This window comes from Macrotis lagotis, chromosome 6 (genome assembly GCF_037893015.1).
Source record: "Macrotis lagotis isolate mMagLag1 chromosome 6, bilby.v1.9.chrom.fasta, whole genome shotgun sequence".
NCBI lineage: Eukaryota > Metazoa > Chordata > Mammalia > Peramelemorphia > Peramelidae > Macrotis > Macrotis lagotis.
Genome location: NC_133663.1, coordinates 184,005,223 through 184,026,624, shown reverse-complemented (window position 1 = coordinate 184,026,624; position 21,402 = coordinate 184,005,223). Strand labels below are relative to the sequence as shown.

The 21,402-nt window shown below is 38.5% G+C and overlaps 1 protein-coding gene across 3 annotated transcripts in view; it reads right to left on the bottom strand.

The window, feature by feature from the left end:
* The window catches only part of LOC141491938 (uncharacterized), a 94,905-nt gene extending 74,608 nt beyond the window's left edge, over positions 1–20,297 (bottom strand). For all 3 annotated transcript variants that reach the window (XM_074192654.1, XM_074192656.1, XM_074192655.1), the window contains exon 1: positions 20,100–20,297. In XM_074192654.1, the coding sequence (XP_074048755.1) occupies positions 20,100–20,199 (100 nt within the window). In that variant the 5' untranslated portion in view covers positions 20,200–20,297. The remainder of the gene's footprint in view (positions 1–20,099) is intronic.
* Between the last annotated feature and the right edge of the window lie 1,105 nt (positions 20,298–21,402).

Genomic DNA, 21,402 nt, shown 5'->3' with positions numbered 1-21,402 from the left:
ATGCAGAAAGACAGAAATATTAAATACATCTTTTTTAGATCAGGGTACAATAAAAATTGCATTTGATAAAAGATCACAGAAAGATAAATTAAAAATCAATTGGAAACCAATCTCTCTAATGAATTTTGGTGCAAAAATTTTAAATAAAATTTTAGCAAAGCAATTACAACAAGTTTTTTCTAGGATAATACATAAGGATTTATACTGGAGGGCAGGGATGATTGAATATCAACATATCTAGTCATATCAATAACAAAATTAATAGAAATCATATTATCTCAATAGATTCTGAAAAAACATTTGACAAAATACAGCAGCATTTCCTATTAAAACACTAGAGAGCACAGGAATAGTTGAAGTTTTTCTTAAAATGGTAAGCAGATTAAAAGATAAAACCACTAATAAACATTATATGTGATGGGACTAAACTAGCAGCATTTCCCTAAGATCAAGGGTAAAACAAAGATGACCATTATCACAACTACTATTTAATATTGTATTAGAAATGTTAGCTTTAGCAATATGGGAAGAAAAATACATTGAAGGAATTAGAATATTCAATAAGGAAATAAAACTTTCACTTTTTGCAGACAATATGGTGGTACACTTAGAAAACCCTAGAAAATCAACTAAAAACTACTTTAGCAAATTAATAGGATATAAGGTAAACCTACAAAAATCATCAAAATTTCTATATATGATCAATAAAATCTAAGAGCAAGAGCTAGAAAGAGAAATTTCTTTTAAAGTAACATAAAATACTTGGGAATCTACTTCCCAAGAAAAACTCAGAATCCAGTTTCAAAATGATTTTCACACAAAATTAGATCTAAACAATTGGAAAAATGTCTCTTGCTCATGGTTAGGCAAAGTTAATATGTTAAAAATGACAATTCTATCCAAATCAAATTACCTAATCATTGTCACACCAAACTACCTAAAAACTATTTTATAGTGCTAAAAAATAGTAAAATTCATCTGAAATAAAAAGGCCAAGAATATCAAGGGAATTGATGGAAAAAAAATGCAAAGGAAATGCTCTAGTTTTACCAGATCTAAAGTTATATTATTAAACAGCAGTCATCAAAACTGTCTGGTACTATCTAAGAAAGTTGCTTAGATTAGGTACAAAACAGTAGTAAATGACTACTGTAATATACTGTTTGATAAACCCAAAGACACTAGCTTCTAGGATAAGAACTCAGTATTTGATAAAAACTGCTAGGAAAATAGTTTGGCAATACTAGGCATAGAACCACATCTCACATCCTTTCCCCAAATAAAGTTGAAATGATATGGGATTTAGACATAAATTAAGACCAATTAAGAAAAAAAACACTCTATTAGATCCATGGAGATGGGAGAAGTTTATGACCAAACAAGAAATAGGGAACATTATAAATTGAAAAATTGATGATATTGACTATACTAAATCTAAAAAGGGTTTGCACAAATAAAACCAATGCAGCCAAGATCAGAAGAAATGCATAAAACTGGAAAATAATTTTCACAGATAGTGTTTCCAATAAAGGACTCATTTCTAAAATATATAGAGAAGTGAATCAAATTTACAAGATTACATCATTCTCCAAAGTTCCCATCCAAGGATAAGATTACAAGTCATATCCAAAGATAGGAATAGGCATTTTTCAGTTGAAAAAATTAAAGATATTTATAAACATATGAAAAATGCTCCAAATCATTATTGATTAGAGAAATGTAAATTAAAATGACCCTGAGCTACCACCTCACATCTGTCAGATTGGCTAAGATGACAAAAAAGGAAAATGATCAATGTTGGAGAAGATATGGGAAAATTGGAACACTGTTGGTGGAGTTGTAAACTGATCTATCAATTCAGGAGAGCAATTTGGAACTATGTCCAAAAGATAATAAAATGTGCTTATCCTTTGATCCAGCAATACCTCATCTAGGTCTATCTCCCAAATAAATCATAAAAATCAAGAAATGACCCACATGTTCAAAAATATTTGTAGCAACTCTTTTTATAGTGAAAAAGAACTGGAAAATGTAGGAATACCCATCAATTGTGGAATGACTGAGCAAGTTATGGTATATGAATGCTATGGAATATTATTGTTCTGTAAGAAATCATGAGTGGGGGTGGCCAGGTGGCGCAGTGGATAGAGCACCGGCCCTGGAGTCAGGAGTACCTGAGTTCAAATCCAGCCTCAGACACTTAATAATTACCTAGCTGTGTGGCCTTGGGCAAGCCACTTGACCCCATTGCCTTGCAAAAAAAAAACAACCTTAAAAAAAAAGAAATCATAAGTGGCTGGACTTTAGAGAAGCACGGAACGACGTGCATGAACTAATGTTGAGTGAAGTGAGCAGAACCAAGAGAACATTGTTGACATTAAGAACAACATTGTGACCTTATCAATTATTATGGATGATGCTCCTCTCAGCAGTTCAATGATCAAAGACAATCCTGAGAGACCAGTTATGGAAAATGCCATCCACATCTAGAGAAAAAAAATATGGAACCTGCATGCAGAGCAAAGCATATATTTATTTTTTTAAATTTCTTTTTTGTTTTTTCTTTCTTACTCATGATTTTTTCCCCCTCAGTTCTAATTCCTCTTTCATGAAAGGAGTAAAATGGATATATATAGTAGCACAATTGTACATGTATAATTTTTACCAGATTATTTGTTGCCATGAGGAGGGCAGGGGAAGGGAAGGGAAGGTGGTAGGAAAATGTGGAACTTATAAACTTATAAATGGATGAATATTGAAAGCTACCTTTGCATGTAATTGGAAAAATTAAGTAAAATTCAATCTGTGTTTATAAAATGTTATTCTACTTATAATTATAAAAACTCTAGGTTTAAAATGATAAAATTCAAATTATAAGATTACTATGAATATTTTATGGGGACAAGTCATAAGAATTAATTTTTAATTATTTAATTCTATAAGAATTAAAATAAATAATTCAGCAAGACCTTATAGGTTTATTAATATCTTTAATATTTCACATTAAATTTATTGTATAACTTTTGTTGAATATAAATAATATTTAAATATAAGCTATAACTTTAAAATTATATTTACCTTATTTTATTATATATTATGTTATAAATGTTGTATTTATATTATATTATTTCACATTATAATTTGAAATTATATTGTCAAATACAATATAAAAATCACATATAAACTTAATGTTGATGGTCTCAAATCTGGTTCTGCAATTAATTTATTTCTGTATTTTAATTTATAACAAGAATCAAGTAAAAATGCTTGTTCACATGAATATGTGATAAGAAATGTTAGAGAATGTTACAAGCTCTCTTGTAGATAGAAATTCTTTTCTTACTTTTAGTCATTTAATTGATTAACATAGTTACTATAAGGCTAGTTATTATATCTTGCTTCTTTTTTAAAAAAGCTGATATAGTAACTAATTATAATAAATTTTATAAGGAAAGAATCTCTTCAGCTATCACTTGCCTCTCTTCTACAAGTGTTTATAATGACTACTTCTCCCCCCACCCCCAAATACTCCTTAATGGTTGACCATGTTGTAAATCCTTCAGGGAAGAATGCTAACTTGAACCTGAGGTTTATTTTTGCAGAATCTTCATCATAGTCTACTATTGTTTCAAGATGACATGATGACTTTGGCTTTCAAAGAGTCTAATATTTGATTCTATTTCCCCTTTCTTGATGAATACTCTTGTTCCAACTACCCATCTGCTGGTCACTTAGACCTTATGAGGAAAGATGAAACTATTTTGTTGTTAAAGGTGAGTCTTTGCATAAAAGATTCAAGCAGCATTTTTCTAAATTTTAAGAAAAAAAAAACCAGACTCAGGTTATCCTACTCATTTCATCAAAACATCTTTGGTAGAAATGTCCATTTGAGATGAAGATGATGGAACAGGTATCTGAGAGGGCTATGGGAGATTTTATGGGACTTGGAGCTACTGCTAAAGATAGTAGAATTGGGGTTGGGAAAATCCCCACTAGGGGTAGAAGAGTGAAAAAAAGTTTTATCCCTCCTCCCTAGCTTTTCTCCTTGCTATTAACTTATTGTTCATCCTGTCCCAAATGGATAGGGCCCTTGGGTTTGATGAAAAATGGTGATGGGGTACAAGAGGGGGAGAAGGAGAGTTCTCAAGTCAGAGCCAGTGGACAGCTAACTCAGAAGACAAATCCATGAAACAGCAGTGGGAATGGATAAGAGGTTCTTGAAGCTTCCAGTTATTTCTATGTAACAATTTGCATATAATATGACAATCTGAGTCCTTTATACATGTATCAAAGACTGAATATATAGATCCATGTATGTTTAGATTAGATTAATTAAGAATTCTGTGAAGTCAATTTGTTTGTCATTGCCTAGAAACTTCTAAAGGTTTATGATTCCTTCTGTGTTTTCAACCTAGAGAGAAATTGCAGTTTTGATCGGGGGAAAAACATAGACTCAGTCTAGCTTTATTTTTCTAGGTAAGAGATCCAGAGGCACCTTGAGATTGATATTATTATCACTAATTATTTTAATGAGTACTTTCTGGTTGTGTCAAGTACTTTTCATTTCCAAGTATTTTCTGATTACTTTAGAGTCACCTCTACCTTCTGTTTCTACTCAAAGTTTATTTCTGAAATACCTGTCATTTTGTACAAACTTTCCAACCTTTTGCATTCTCTTTATATGAAACTTTGGAAAAATAAAGTTTTCTTCTCTTCTGGGTTTAGTTAAAAAAGGAAAAAACAAATGATCAGAAATTAGGTTAATTTGATAATTATAGGACAAGTTTTATTATACTTACTATATAAATATGAAATTAAGATCTCTTTCAAAATTAATTGGCACTACAATTATCACTTCCACATTGTGAGTTTCCTCATCTTGGTTTTAATATACTGTGGGTTGATATAATAGTATATGGGAATTTTGGAGGAGTTTTGTGGAAGCCACAGATGACACAGAAAATGACACAGAAAAAGTTTAAAAACTCAGAAAAGCCTAAAATATATTTATAGTATTGTATGATTATCAAATCAGTTTTGCAAAAAGGTATTGCAAACACTCCCCAAAAGGAAAAAAAACCAGACTTTTTCTGTAATATGCAAGGAGGACCAAAAACTTTTAGGTACATTTTCCAAATACCCCTAGCTCCTGTTATTATAAAAGTGATAACTGTAGTTGATATTCTGCTTCTGAAATTGAAGTCATTCTGTCAGTCAATAAACCATAAGAGACTGCTATGTGCATAGAATTGTACTAAGCAATGGGGCTGCAAAGCAAGATAAAAAACTGTCCTTGCTAACATGAAGCTGACAATTTAATGAGGGAGATAACATGTAAACTATTGCATACAAACAAACTCTGTCTAGGGATAATCAAAAGAAGGAAGGTATTAGAATTCAGAAAGACCAGGAAAGGCTTCCCTTAGAAAGTAGGAGTTTAGCTAGGATGTACAGGAGGCCAGAGAATCTAGGCGGCAGAGATGAGAATTTACAGCATTCTAGACATAAGGCACAAGTCACTGAAAATATCTTGTTAAAATGGAAATATGTTAAACAAAACTATACATGTACAGTCTATATTAAATTGTTTGCTACCATGAGGAGGGGGGAGGGAAGTGAGGCAGAAAGGGAAGGTAGAAAAATTTGAAACTCAAAAGTTTGAAAAAGGATGAATGTTGAAAACTATATTTGTTCTTAATTGGATAAGAAAAAAAGAAAAGAAAAGAAAATATTCTGAGTCAGGAGGTAGAGTGTCTTTCAAGGAACAGCATTTGTGTAGCTGGATCTCTGAATATGTGGTCACCGTGGCAGTGATGGGGATATTGGGTGAGTGCTCTTTAAAGAAGAATACTGAAAAAAATGGGAGGAGGGTAGATTATGGAGAATTTTAAATTCCAAACAGAATTTGTTTGATCCTGGAAGAGACAAGGAGCCACTGGAGTTTGTTGCATAGGGAAGTCACATAATCAAACTTAGGCTTTAGGAAGATCAATGTGATAGCTGAGTGAAAGATGAACTGGAAACGAGAGAGACTTGTGGATGATATTGAGTGGAGAATGAGGTGAAACCATTAGACTGGGATTTCAGAGTTCCAAAAATGAAAGGTTAATCAACAACAAAAATTTTAAAGCCAGGCTCTAAAACTTATGCAAAGGGAACTTTCTCTCAGTAGTTTAACTGCTAAATATATTGATTAACAATTAGGAATTTCAGTTAGCTAGAAAATTAGCAATTAAAAGGAAATTCAGTTGACTGGAAGTGTCATCAGTAGGAATATAGAATACATCTATGGTTTCCATGGTTAGAGGAATGAGGCAAGTAGTGTTGTGACTTGATCAGGATGACACAGTAAATGTCTGAGGTCAGATTTAAATTCATGAAGATGAGTATTCCTGAGTATTCCTGACTCCAAGCCCAGTGCTCTATCCATTGCTCCATTCCAAACTAAATTGTTTGTTGTTGTTATATCATTCCACTCATCTCTCATTCTTTGTGACCCCATTGGTGTTTTCTTGGCAAAGATACTGGAGTGATGTGCCATTTTTGTCTCCAGCTGATAAAAAACTGAGGCAAACAGTCTTAAGTTGCTCAAGTTCACACAGCTAGTAAGTATCTGGAGCCAGATTTGACCTCTTTCTGAGTCTTTCTCATTCCAGACCCAGTACTCTGTCTACTATACCACCTAACTACTGAATATTGACTTAGAAAAACACACATTAATATGATCTATGTTGTACTATATTTTGTTTAACATGTTAATCTGGTTTTGAGAGTATTGTTGACACATGCAGCCTGAAGGCTGTGGTCTGACTCCTCTGTGTCTTCCTAGAATTGAATCTAGCTCTATCTATTATGTAAGTTGACTCTCTAAGATACTCACTTATCATAACAGTTGTGCATTTAGACCAGAAAGTTAATATTATTCCTATTTTTTAGATAAAGATACTGAGATTCAATTCCATATATGTATTTGAGTGTCTGCTCTATTCAAGGTGCTGTGCTGAGTGCTGAAATTGGGGAAAGGGTCTATAAAAATAAAATAAATAAGACAGGGATTTTCCCCCTAAATGTCTTTCCAAGATTATACAGGGAGTATGTAAAAGAAGTAGGCTCAGAATTCATGCGTCTTGACCCCACTCAATGAAGTTTGACAGGAGTTTTTCACAAAGGACAAAAGTAGTCACATATAAGTTGTCTGAGTCAATGCACACTGACCAGAATCACACAATGTAAAAAGAGGTATGGTTAAGTTCCCAATTTAAGCATTTTTACTGGAGCCCTCATACTTAAACCATGTGTATTCATAATCAAGTCATTTTATTTCTCTAGATTTCAGGTACTAATGAATGAAATGCTGGACCCAGAGGAAGATCTAAGTTTAAATTATGTCTCAGACGCTTATTAACTGAGTGACATTGGTCAATTTACTTAAACCCTATAGGTCTCAGATTCCACATTTAAAAAATAATAATATAATAATAATAATAACAATAGTACCCACTTTCAGGGTTGTTGAGGGAATAGGAGACAATACTTATAAAACACTTTGCAGAATTCAAAGTGCTCTTTAGATGCTAATTATTCTTGTTCTTATTATATATAAACTAAAGAGTTATGAATATATGATCTCCAAAGTCTCTTCCATCCCTAAGACTCTACGAATGTATGGGATATAGGTGGAAGATTCTGAAAAAAATGACCTCAAAGAAAAATACTTTCTCCACATGTATATGTATAGCAAGGAAAGGACCACCAGTTTTTCCGCTCTAGTGAAGAGAGTGCTGGCAAGGAGTCAGTAGAAGCCTGAATGAATCCACTCATATAAACAGCACTTACCTAAAGGGTTGTGATGATGATAAGGGAAAGTAATAAAACTGAAACTCAGAGAAGTTAAATGACTTCCTCAAAGGGGCCAAGGAAAGGATTTGAACTCAGGTATTCTTGCTCTACATCCAGCAATCTGTCTTCTGAACCAGTCTAATTTTCCTGCATTCATGAAATCTTGTAATATTTAAAATGCTATATAAATGATGACTATTAATCTTATTTATTGTCATCATGGCTGGCAAGTCTACTGTCATCAGTATCCTCTTAAAATACAAAGACCAGATAGGGGAGTGTAATGAGATTATTGCTTACCATGTGTTTTAGCCATTGATCTGTTGTGACTTTTTGTAAAGGATGGAAATTCAATATCTGAAACTGGTTAATAAAAAGATATTCTCACAGTTCATTGTTCATTGACTTTACCCTTGCCTCTGTAAGAGTAAATGGCATATTACAATAAAAATGAATTATATTTTGCACAGGTCTTTTGACAATACTATCACAAATTCACCAATGCAACTCAGCACACTGTTCCCACTGATGCTTTTGTTCACTTAATTTTTTTTTTCATTTTTAGGAAAGCAAAGAGGAACACATAATAACTTGTAAAAAATGATGCTTTCACCTCTCTTATCAACAATGCTTAGATGGATAAACTGGGAAAGCTTCAGAAATGTGTCAGTCTAATTCTGAAAAGTGGAAAATAGATATATTGAAATATTAATGCAGTTCAGTTTCCATATTCCAAGACTTAAAGCAAATGGTAATCATTACTTATTGAAACCTCCCCAAAAGGAAGAAAGAATGGAAAGGTTGATTCATCTCTTATGAAGAATAAATGACAATGCAAATAAAATGCTCCAAGACCACTGGTCAGTAACATGTTGGCTATGGACAAAGTCTTCTGAATTCCAGTTCTTGTCTTTTGTGGGTGTCTACTGCCTTCACTACTATTGATAAATATTCATTAGTTATAAAAATCCCCTTCACTCAAGCAGAACACAATGCATCTATGACCTAAGGCATATAGAAATTAAGTGACTTATCCAGGATTATACAACTAGTAAATCTTAGAGACTGGAATGCATGTCCTTGACTCTAAATCCAATATGCTAATTTCTATGCCATACTATATTTAGTGACATATAAAAATTTATAATTGTATAGTCATATTTCACTATTTAAAAAATACTTCTCTCAATTCCCATCATGGAACCATGGGTACATTGATTTTTTGAAGGCTATTCTTATCCTTGAGGATAAGAACTGTCTTTTGCCTGTTTTTATATACCTAGCAGAGTCCCTAGTCATAGTTGGTAATCAATAAATGTTTATTAATTGACTGATTGATAGTATAAAGTAATATAGATAATACAGATAATAAAGATAGAATGAATCACAATATAAGAAATTCTACCATGCTTGAAAGGTTTTGGATACAATTCTGGTGACATTCTGTGCCTGATTTCTGAGGACCAGTCTAGCTAAATATAGGAAGACTTTTTACTGGCCTTTCAGTGATGCAATGCTTTGCCCATGGTAAACCATAAAATAAAAGTATAGTACAAAATGGTTCTTGGTCCTATGTTCTGTTCTCTTCTGTTTCTACAGTAGTGGCGGGATAGTGGTGAAAAAGGGACCAGAGGCAGGGAGTGCCAAGGAACCCATTTCAAAGTCATATATAAACTTTGACTCCTCTGTTGGTTCTCTTTATTTTTATTTTCATTTTTTTTTTTTAGTTTTTGCAAGGCAGTGGGGTTAAGTGGCTTGCCCAAGGCCACATAGCTAGGTAATTATTAAGTGTCTGAGGTTGGATTTGAACTCAGATACTCCTGACTCCAGGGCAGGTGCTCTATACACTGCTCCACCTAGCTGCCCCCTCTGTTGGTACTCTAAATGCAACATCTTTTTCCTTTGTATGGCAGTTTGAAGTGAATCCTAGCTAGGAGTGTTTTGATAAATGTTTAACAATCAGACTGTCTTGGTGAATGGGAGGAAGTATGCCCACATGTACACACACACACACACACACACACACACACAAACACACACAGACTTGCAAGTTTAATCTGCATTATTAAAACTGAACAATAAACAAAACTACACAATAACATTAAAATCTACACAACAATAAATCAAGGGTTTGAATTGTAACTTACACCTTTTCTGAGTTGTAAATGTTCACATTAAACATCAATAATGACTCTCACAAACAAAAGTCTGAATTTATCTCAATCTTGACATTGTCACTGCAAACCAGAAGAACAAAAAAAATTATAGGGAAATAGAAGAATGACTCTTAGATTTTCAGAGAAGCAAATAAAGGGTTTATTGGGGTTGATTTTAATTATTCTTCTGAATAAGGGAAAAAACCCTGTCCTTTCATGGGAAAATTTTTCACTCTCCACTGCAGGGCTCATGAGAAAAATAAGCAAACAGATAAATTCAAGAATTGTTGCTTATGCAACAACATCTATTGCAGATGATGAAGTGGCAAAGAAATTCCATGAAGATTTTGCTAAAATACTCCAAATGAAAGCAACACATTTTAATGCTTTGTGATATCCATCTGAAGGTTGACATAGGGAGGACAGTGAAAACTATATTGGAAAATATGGCTCAGGGTTAAGAAACAAGGGAAATCATGTGTTGGTTTGTAGATTATTCAAAAGCTCTGTGCTCATAATTTATTTGAGAAGACTGTTAGGAGCCACCAGACATGATGAACTTAAAATAACATCATAAAATAAAGTTAATTTATATTTTAATGGATAGGAAATAAAAAGTTACTTCTGATAGAGTAAATTTCAAATTAAGTTTCAGCATACTATAAACTTGTTACAGTTCAAAATCAGTATCAAAATATAGGAGTAAAGTAGAGGTGACATATAATTGAGGAAACAACAAACGATCTATTTATTGTTGTTGTTTGTTCTTGACATGCAGATGAATTGGATTTGAGTAAGGGGTGTTGTGCTTTCACCAGCCTCACTTTCTCCTCTGGAGCCATCTGGGGTCAGTGGCCAGATATGGATCGGGATGATTGGAGATGACCCTGAATATGAAACAAGGCTAAATGATTTGCTCAAGATCACACAGCTAGTGGCTGGATTTGAATTCAGGTCCTTGCAACTCAGGAGTCAGGGCTCTGTCCTAGAGCACTGTGCCACCTAGCTGCCCTCTGACCTATTTAAACAACTCATTGACATCACAGAATGTGAAATGTTTAAAAGAACATGTCTCATGGGAGACTATTACCATTACCTAAGGAACTTTAATATATAAACTAATCACCACAACCAGGAGATCAGAAGAGACTAGAAATCACATTGACTAGCAAACATCTGATATCTTTAGAAAGCAGGGAGATATGATGACCAAAGGCAATTATCAGGTGTACTTTTAAAGAAAGCTCCCTTGTAACATCTCACAAATAAAGATGGGAGAAGATTATGTTTTTTTCGTTTTTTTGTTGTTTTAAGTTTTTTTTGCAAGGCAAATGGGATTAAGTGGCTTGCCCAAGGCCACACAGCTAGGTAATTATTAAGTGTCTGACACTGGATTTGAACCCAGGTACTCCTGACTCCAAGGCTAGTGCTTTATCCACTACGCCACCTAGTCACCCCTAGAAGATTATGTTTTTACCATAAAATGATAAGAAGTAGTATTAAGAAAAATGAGCTTGCAGAAAGTTCAACTAAGAAAATTCTTACTAAAGATGAAAGCATAAGTGCAATAAATACTTTAAACATTAGAAAAGAGTCTGAAAAAAGTTTTTAGAAAAGTATTAGGAATGGGGATAGGATAGAGACTGGGCTTTTGAGTCCATTGTTTTAGAAAACTTCCTCTTTTCTAGTGCAGATCTCACCTTATTTAAATCTTTTAGCTTTGGAGAATTGCCTTAGGGTTCTGAGAAATTGACTCTCCAGAGTCATACAGCCAGTATACATCATTAAGTAAAAATAATAACTAATATTTATATTATGTTTTAAAATTTTCAAAATGCTTTGTGCCTAAATTCATTTGAGCCTCACAACAAGATATTATAAATCTTATTATGAAAGTTTTACAGATGGGAAAATTGAGGTTCCAAGAAGGGAAATGATTTTGTCCATGTACACATAGCTAGTAATTATCCAAATGAAGTCTTTCTGACTCTGCATCTAGCACTATGTCTTTTTCTTGAGAATGGAGTCTGTATATTTGAACTTTTAACAATGAAGTGACCCATATGTTACATGAAAAAATAAACTAAATGAAGTTAAGAAAAACATCTGGTTAATATAGTCAGGCAGTTAGGTAGCATCAAAGTCACTTAGACCCGAGTTCAAATGTAACCTCAGAAACTTTCAAGTTTTGTGACCCTGATCAAGTCACTTAACTTCTCTCTGACTCAGTTTCTTCAGCTATAAAATGGGAATAAAAATAGTACCTGCCTCACAGGATAATTAAGTGGATCAAAGTGCTTAGCTGGTGTCTGGTACATAATAGATAATATAAGTTTATTCCCTTATTTTCTCCCTCTACAGTGGAGATAAAACAGTTTTAAAGCGTTTAATAAAACTTTATTCTCAAGATATCAGAAAGAGGGGAGAATGTTAACAGAAGAATATTAACAACTGGTTCATATGACAAACTTCTCAACTTTACAAATAGTTTCTGAAAATGGCCTGCATAGAGATGTCAGATATGTAGCCCAAACCATATAAAAATGTAACCGAGAAATATTTAACAAAATAAATGAAATATAATAAAGCATAGATAATATTAATATGTAGTTTTCTAAATGTTAGATTTCTAAAGGCAAAGCAGCAAGTGAAATCCATAGAAAATCAGAAAGACTGGTCTAACAATACACATTGGGGAAACAAACTGGCTAAAAAAAATGGATATAACCCAAACTGTGAAATATAAAGTAAGGACTAATTAGTCTATATATCTATCTATATCTATATATCTATATTCATCTATATCTGTCTTACAACTTCATTGAAAGATAAGGCAAAGGGTTCTAAATCTTACTTTTTCCCCCCTCATGCCTGCTACTGAGATTACTTGCAATTGTATCATCTTAATTTTTGAATGTATGCCATTCCATACCCAGTACTGTCTTTTAACAAAGACTTAAAAATAATTCAGTAAAATCAATCAGCCCACAAATTATGCCAGACTTTTTTTTTTTGCAACATTCCATGCTCATAGTAACCCAACCTCTCCAAATAAGGGAGATAGAATCTTAAATCTTTCATTAACGGTTATCTGGATCTGGGATTAAATAGCAGGAGATCATAAAATTATGGAATGACAGAATAATCTTATCCAACCCTTCATTTTAAGGGCAAGTAAACTGAGTCTCACAGATGAAATGACTTGGTTTATGTTGGGGGCGGGGGGAAGAGGCTTGGCGGTCGCTTAGAGGGGGAAACATAATCACCTTATAAGGGAATGTTACAGAACTCGGCCCCTCATTGAGTAAGAGTTCATGGGAGGGAGGACAGAGGGGATAAAAGGGTCTGCTGAGAGGTTGGAAGAAGCGGGAATGTGATCACAGAAGAATAAAGACTCATGACCCACCTCAGGCGCTCTGTCTGGTTCTTCCCCCATCAAAGAGTGGGGGCCGGAGGTACCCCGAAGACTCACCACGCGTTGGACTGGTGAGTAAGAGGACGGACTAGCATTAAGAAGCCGGCGTTGTAAATAAAAACCCGGCAAGTGGTGCCGAAACCCGGGACCTGATTTTGCTAGGGAACGTCTGAATCCGCTGGTCGGATTCTCCAGACAGCCTCGGTCGTTTCTGACCGGGAGGAAGGAGAGGGCGTTTACTCTCAGATATTGCCTGAAGGACATACCCCTATTGTGTTGACTATGCTTTCTTTCCCCTCCCTTTCTCCTTCTGCTCTAATCACACTCCTTGCCGTGCTGGCCTGTCTGATTGTGCCCTGCTTCCTCCTTCTCTTTTGCCGAACGGGAACTTTCCAGTTCTGCCACCTGTTAGAATTGCAGCCTCGGCTAGTAGACAGCATGGGGGGCCGGAATAGTATTCCCGCCTTTGAGCCGGAGGAAAAAGAGGCCGTTGCAGTGCAGCTTTATAAACTCTGCGCTAAGCATGGCTGTAAATTACCTATCAAGACGTGCCGTGCTTTTGTTGAGAATATCTGGAACATCTGCCCTTGGGTGCAACATAGTGGGATCCAACCAGATAAATGGAAGGTGGTAGGGCAGCAGATGGCCTCCTATAATGACACCTGCCCGGGAAAACTGACCCCCGAGGATTTTACAGTGTATAAGATAGTGGATGCAGCCCTGCATCCCCAGAAGGTGACTTTAGCACGAACAATCAGCACTCAGGTGGATAGCTCGTTGGCGGGATCGGATTCAGAGGGCTCAGAGGAAGAGGGAAGGCCACTCCCTCCCCTGTATCCGTGGGAGGAACTTAGAAGAAACAATGGGGGAACAAGGGGCCCCCAGGGAGAAGATTCAGGGCCGGAAGTTTCCGAGCGCGGGGAGGGAGGGGTGCAAACAGCCCTCAGGGGTGGCAGGAAGAGGGGCGTGAGTAGGTGGGACCGGGAGGCTGCTGACGAGGAGGGAGAAGTCCGCGCTGATTGGACAGCTGCCGCGCCCCAGGCTTGGCGGCCCAGCCAGGAAACAGAGGCAAAAAATCCCCCGTGTTCCTTGTCCGCCCTTCAGAGATCCCCTCAAGGGCTCCGCCCATCCGGCCTACTTGCCACCAGTGCCTCCATAGCAATAGAGAAAGGGGAGGAGGTGGACTGGGATGACTGGGGCCTCTATCCGGTATTTACGGACCCCCTTACCGGAGCCCGAGACTACCGCCCTGTCCCTTTTAAGATGCTTAAGGAACTTAAGGAGGCCGTGACTAAATACGGCCCAAGCTCCCCTTATGTAAAAAGACTGATGCAAAACCTCTTTGCTACGCACCCTTGGACCCCTGCTGACTTTGACGAAATTGCAGCCGCTTGCCTAGATGCCTCCTTATATTTAGCTTTTAAGGCTCAGGCCCGCAGAGAGGCCTCTAAGCTGGCAAAATCCCGGGGTTATACTCCCCTGGATTTAGCCATTGACCTCCTGTGTGGAACTGGAGCCTATACTGACCCTGCTGTTCAGGCCCAGTATGGCCAGTTTGAGCTAGAGACTGTTAAAGAAACACATGTTGCAGCTTGGGATAAGATTGGAGCCATGAAAGGGGGGAGAGCCACACAGAAGTTGGTTGGGCTGAAGCAGAGAGCAGATCAGACACCCCTCTCATTTGTGAACGAGGTTAAAGAGACAGTGACTCGTATAATGGGAGACACCCCGGGATCTGATCTACTTATGAGACAATTGATTAAAGAGGGTCTTCGCCCCAAAGGGATCGCAGCCATTAGCAGCCTTCCCCCTGACGCTTCATTAGAAGGAATTGTTGACAAATTGCTGGACATGCCAGCGAGGATTCAATTCAGGCCTTAGTGACTGCCATGGAGAACCGGGAGGATAGCCTCCTGACCGCCCTTCATGGTATGCAGGTGAGACCCACCTGTTTTGGGTGCGGAAAGCCAGGGCACCTCAAAGCACAGTGCAGGCAGCAGCCCCCCTCCACTTCAGTTCCGACCTGTTATTCCTGTGGAAAGCCAGGTCACATAGCCAGGTTCTGCCGATCCAAAGGGAAGTCGGGAAAAGGGAAAGGGAGGGGCCCGGCCGCGGGGCCCCCCCCGTGCTCGAAGACAGCGGCCCCATTACTGTGACTATCCCCGTGAGGGTTGACTATAGAGAAGGGACACAGCAGAGAGAGATCGGGCCTTGGGAAACCTCGATGATTCCCATCGAGCTAAATATTTTCCCAGCGCTCATCACAGGGGCTGAGAGATGTGTGGACTTAGTCACCCATACCCAGGTCATTTTTGGTCCCGGAAGTCCCACATCCGTAAGGGTCACAAACCCCCACCCCTTTCCCACCTTGGTAAAACAGGGCCAAGAGGTAGGAAAGGCGCTGCCCTTGCGGACCCCTCCCGCTCATGTGAACTGGGTCCACCCGGTCAGCTCTGGGCGACCACTGTTAACCGTCACGGTGGAAAATCAGAAGCTCGAAGGGATAATTGACACTGGAGCCGATTGCTCTGTCATAAATAGGGGACAGTGGAGGCGCGAGTGGCCACTCCTACAGAGCCCTCAAGCAGTGACGGGGGTGGGGGGCAATAGATCTGCCATGAAAGCAGCACACGCCTTACGGTGGTCAGCTTTGGAAGAATCTGGACTCTTCACCCCACTGTGCCTACCCGACCTCCCTTATGCATTATGGGGTAGAGATATCTTGAGCCAGCTTAACCTGACACTTGCCACCCCTGATAGCCTGCGGGGAAATTAATTGGGGCCACTCTAGAGATGAGCTTTTCCCCCAGAATAACATGGATTAATAAGAAACCTATTTGGGTTGAGCAGTGGCCCCTGACAAAAGAAAAGCTCATCGCCCTCACAGACATAGTAATGACCCTCCTGCACGAGAACAAAGTGGAACCGTCCCTTAGCCCGTATAACTCCCCCGTCTTTGTCATAAAAAAGAAAGGGGGGAGTTGGAGAATGTTGATTGATCTTCGGGCAGTAAATGCCAACATGGTACCCATGGGGACCCTCCAACCTGGTCTCCCTATGCCCACTGCAGTCCCGCAAGGGTGGACTATTATAGTGATTGATGTTAAAGACTGCTTCTATAGCATTCCCCTCCACCCGGAGGACAAAGAAAAATTTGCAAACCTGTCTCAGGTACTATTTACCATGAATTTCCTACAAGTCAGGGATGACGGCACTACAGCCGCCCAGAGATTTTTCTCCCCAAAAGGACATGCTAAGAAAGAACCAACGCTCCTGCCCTCTCCCACCAAGGCCCTACCAGGCTCTAAAGTCATGTGGAGAGATGAAGAGGGAGGTTGGCATGGCCCTGTAACGGTAAAGAACAGAAGACAGGGCCACCTGTCATTTCATCCCGAGGATAAGATAGAAGAGCCAGAAAGATGGCTCCCTGTTTACAAGATAAGAGACCTTGATTAATGCCCAACCCTACGGGGTGAGAGGAATTTCTTTCTTTTTCAGGCCTTCTGATCATCGTAGGGATCCTTGGAGGTGCTCCATCTGAAGGATATCCGACATGGGGAATACTCCGAGTTATTCCCTCTCCCCTTCCGGTAGCACGGAACTCCCCGATCTACATCGATGGGGCTCCCTTCTGCCTCGGTGGGGCCCCTCATGTGTGGCCACAGGGGAAGACATCGAGGATCCCATACCATGGAGGGATTGCCAGATGGCGGGAGGATACCCCCTTGAGGGTGAACAAGGACGCTGATTCTGGGAATCACCCTACTTGTTGTCTGTTTCTGCCGCCTAGCTAGGCGACAGAGGGGCTATATGCTTCTTACTCAGAAAGCCTTCATGGCCATGGAGACGGGGGAGGATCCCCAAGTCTGGCTAGCCGCCATGCATGACATGTGACACCTAGGGGTAAGACGAGGTAAACCCTAAGACGGGCAACTTCTCCTGACCCAGCCACCTAAGACGGGCAAGGTCCTGGGTTGAAGGAGATGACCTAAGACAGGGTTCCTCGCCCCCGGCGGATCCCCAAGTCTGGCTAGCCGCCATGCATGACATGTGACACCTAGGGGTAAGACGAGGTAATCCCCAAGACGGGCAACTTCTCCTCACCCAGCCACCTAAGACAGGCCCTGAGGGTGTCGGGCGCCTAGGACGGGCAAGGTCCTGGGTTGAAGGAGATGACCTAAGACAGGGTTCCTCGCCCCCGGCTATCAGAGGCCAGTAGAAATGACACCGCTTAAGGCTAACCTCAGCACCGCTTAAGGTCACACCAAGTGATAACCTTGTAAAACAGAAAGGGGGAGATGTTGGGGGCGGGGGGAAGAGGCTTGGCGGTCGCTTAGAGGGGGAAACATAATCACCTTATAAGGGAATGTTACAGAACTCGGCCCCTCATTGAGTAAGAGTTCATGGGAGGGAGGACAGAGGGGATAAAAGGGTCTGCTGAGAGGTTGGAAGAAGCGGGAATGTGATCACAGAAGAATAAAGACTCATGACCCACCTCAGGCGCTCTGTCTGGTTCTTCCCCCATCAAAGAGTGGGGGCCGGAGGTACCCCGAAGACTCACCACGCGTTGGACTGGTGAGTAAGAGGACGGACTAGCATTAAGAAGCCGGCGTTGTAAATAAAAACCCGGCAGTTTAGACCATTTAGTGGCAGAGAACACAGGTCCTCACACTCTAGAATATTTGACCTTTACCACTAAATTATTGGTGTATCAAGGTGATGACCAGTCTTTGTACTTTATATGTCAAAGCAAGTAGACCTCCAAAGAGTAAGTCTTCCCTAAGCTCAGGCACCTACCTGCTCTGAGCAGCACAGTATATTCAAGACGTGTATTCCCAGAATCTCAAGTTCCAACAGTAAACCAGTGACAAAGCTGATTTTCAAATGGTTTTAATGACAGACAATCTGCATACCAATTGACTCATTTGCGCACATGATGGCTTAGAACAATACAGGGAAAATATGTAAAAAGGTCTGTAATGGTGTATGACAATTGCTTCCAAGTATGCTGACCTTTGGTAAATGAAACAAACAGAAAGTACAGTACTCTTTTGATGAGACATTAATGAATGATTAAGAATGGATACAGCTGCATCATCGGCAAGCACTTTGTTAAAAATATTCTTTTCATTTCATGTCTGTCCCGTAATTATAATGGAAGCATTGTGCAAGTCAGCCAGTAAGCGCATGCAGTAAAATATTTATGTTTTATAATAGTCGTATGGTTTCCAAGAGTGTATTGTGGAGTATAGACACTTTCCCCTTTTCCCCTTGTCACCTCATCTCTACCATGTAAAAATGCCACAAACCCCCAGGCAAGCTCTGAAACAAAAGCCTCACTCAATATCTGTGGATTGTACCGTGTCCAAAAGGATAGGTGTTCTGATTCCTTCGTTAATTTTTATTTAGCTAATATTGGAGGGTAAGGGGGTGGATGGATTAAAATTTTCTGAATTATCACTGCTTCAATTGGGATTTAGTGTGGATGCATAAGAATCACAGGTAGATCAGATGATAAAATAGATAGGTAATTGGGCTTCAAACAGTAAGTACTATGCCTCAAGAATTCTATTTTGTAAAAATAGAATAGAGAGAAACCTTCCCTAGAAAAACAAGCCTATTTTTTGGTAGTCATGGAAAGATAAATAATCAACCTCTCTTAAATGTGCTTATTTTATACAATTTTAGAACAGAATGCAACCTTGGAGTCTATGTGCATTATCTCAGAACTGGAAGAGACCATAGATGCCATTTGCATGAATTCTTGCCCAGTCCATGAACACATCTTTTCCAGAATTCCTAAAAAGTGGGTATCCAGCCTCAGTTTGAACCCTGAAGATCAGATGCTAGAATCTATACCTTTAAATCCTGAGTCTACTACTTAACTAAGTATATACTCTTTAACAAATCATGTAATTTCTTTGTGCTTCAGAGGCCTAATTTATAAAGTGAAAGGTTTGGAATTGTTGACCTTCAAGGTCTAGATCTATTGATGACTGATACTGATAGGGGGGCATCGGTTTCACTATCTCACTTTTTTTTAACAGTTCTAATTATTAGAAAGTTTCCCCTTTCATTGAGCTAATATATCTGTAACATCCAACCTTTGAAATCAATTGTACGTCTTTGGGCTAAGGCTACACAGACTGTGATTTAGCACTCAACCTTAGGTTCTTATTCTTGACTCTCAGGTAAATGGTCTTTCCATTAACCTGCAATTCCTTCCTCCTAGGAGTAATTATAACTTCAGTTATTCCCATGATCAAAGTTAACTCAAATTTGCATTACTAAGGAGAACAGGATGAAGCTCTGATCTCCATGATGAACTTTGGGAAAAATCTGCACTCCTTTTCTTCCTATCCTTCTCCTCAAATGCCTATGCCTATAGGAGAAAGAGAGAGGAGGGTAAGGGAAGTATGATCAGACAAATAAGACATATATACATATATATTTATATTTTCATACATATATACATTCTCTCTCTCTCTCTCTCTCTCTCTCTCTCTCTCTCTCTCTCTCTTCTCTCTGTTGCTCTTTGTCTCTCTCTCATCTATGTATCTATAAAGAAACCTATGGCAACCAGAAAATAGAATGGGGAGAGAATTTTTCTCATTTGATGTCTTTTCACAATAAGTTCGGTAAAAAGATTAAAAAAATCTTTGTTATAATCTCGAACCTTCTGACTGTACCTGGATCAATGGTGATCATCTGGGGTTTTGTATCTCCCCAACAGTGAAGAAAGAGGACAACGAAGGAGACAGGAGTCAAGTTTGCGCTAACTGCTGTCATGTTCAGCACAGGTGACAGGAATGGGAGGGTTTTGCATTTTTCACCTGGAAAAAAAAAGCCCTTTTTCTTGAAATTCCTTAAGGCCCCCTTGACCTTGGTCTCCAGGATACTGTTTCACTATGGAATGTGCAGAGAGCTTTGTTATGTCACAGGTCAGGAAGGGAGATGCAGATTACTTTCTGGGTGGAGAAGGAGGCAAATGTCTTAGGATGATTTTGTCCTAACTCTCCCAGAAAACCTGGTAAACCTCCAATTTCTACATTCCTTACTCCTTGCAACTCTGGATAAAGAGAAAAAGGGAACATATCACACATACACAAGAGACTTTGACAAATCGGGTATTTTAGATATCATTATTCTAATTGTCCCATTTTCAATTTTTCATTTCCATCTGTAATATGTACCTTTGCATATTTTTAAACATTTACTTTTCTTTTGGACAGATATAGTGGCAACTCTAGGAAGTGAGGAATATCATATATTTTCTGGTTGAAATATGAAGCTATATTGGGGGACAGGGAATCTTTCTGAGTGATTACATGACTCAGGAAGATACTCTGTTTTAAGAGATATTTCACTTCATTGGCATTTCTACCTCCACAACACCTCTCTTATCTGCCCTTCTCTACTCATTCAGCTACCACCCTAAGCCAGCCCTTCATCATTTCTCTCCTGAACTATAATGGGACTGTCCTAATTGCTCTTTCTATCTTAAATATCTCTAACCCAATCCATCCCAACTCTGCTACCAAAGTTACTTCCCCAAAACAAGCTTGACCCTGTCTCTATTTTATTAAGTAATCTCCAGTGTTTCCCTGTGGCTTCTAAAAAATAAAAGCTTCTCTAACTTTTAAAGACCTTAATAACCTGACCCCCCCCCCCCTTTTCCAATTTTATTACATATTGCTTCCTCTCTGGGACTCTAGGATCTATTTGACATATACAATATTTTATCTCCTCTCTGTATTTATATCATCACGAATTCCATTTATGGAAAACATTTTCATCCCACCTAATACTCTTAGAATCCCTCACTCCCTTCAAAAGTCTGCTCATGTACCATTTTCTCCATTAAGCTTGATAAAACTATTGGGAAAACTCCCCAAATAGGGATGTTTTGACCTTAAGGAAGAGCAAAAACCAAATTAAGTTAAAAGCATTTTATTGATAGTTAGCTAAGTCATGACCTCCTGTTGGTCTGTA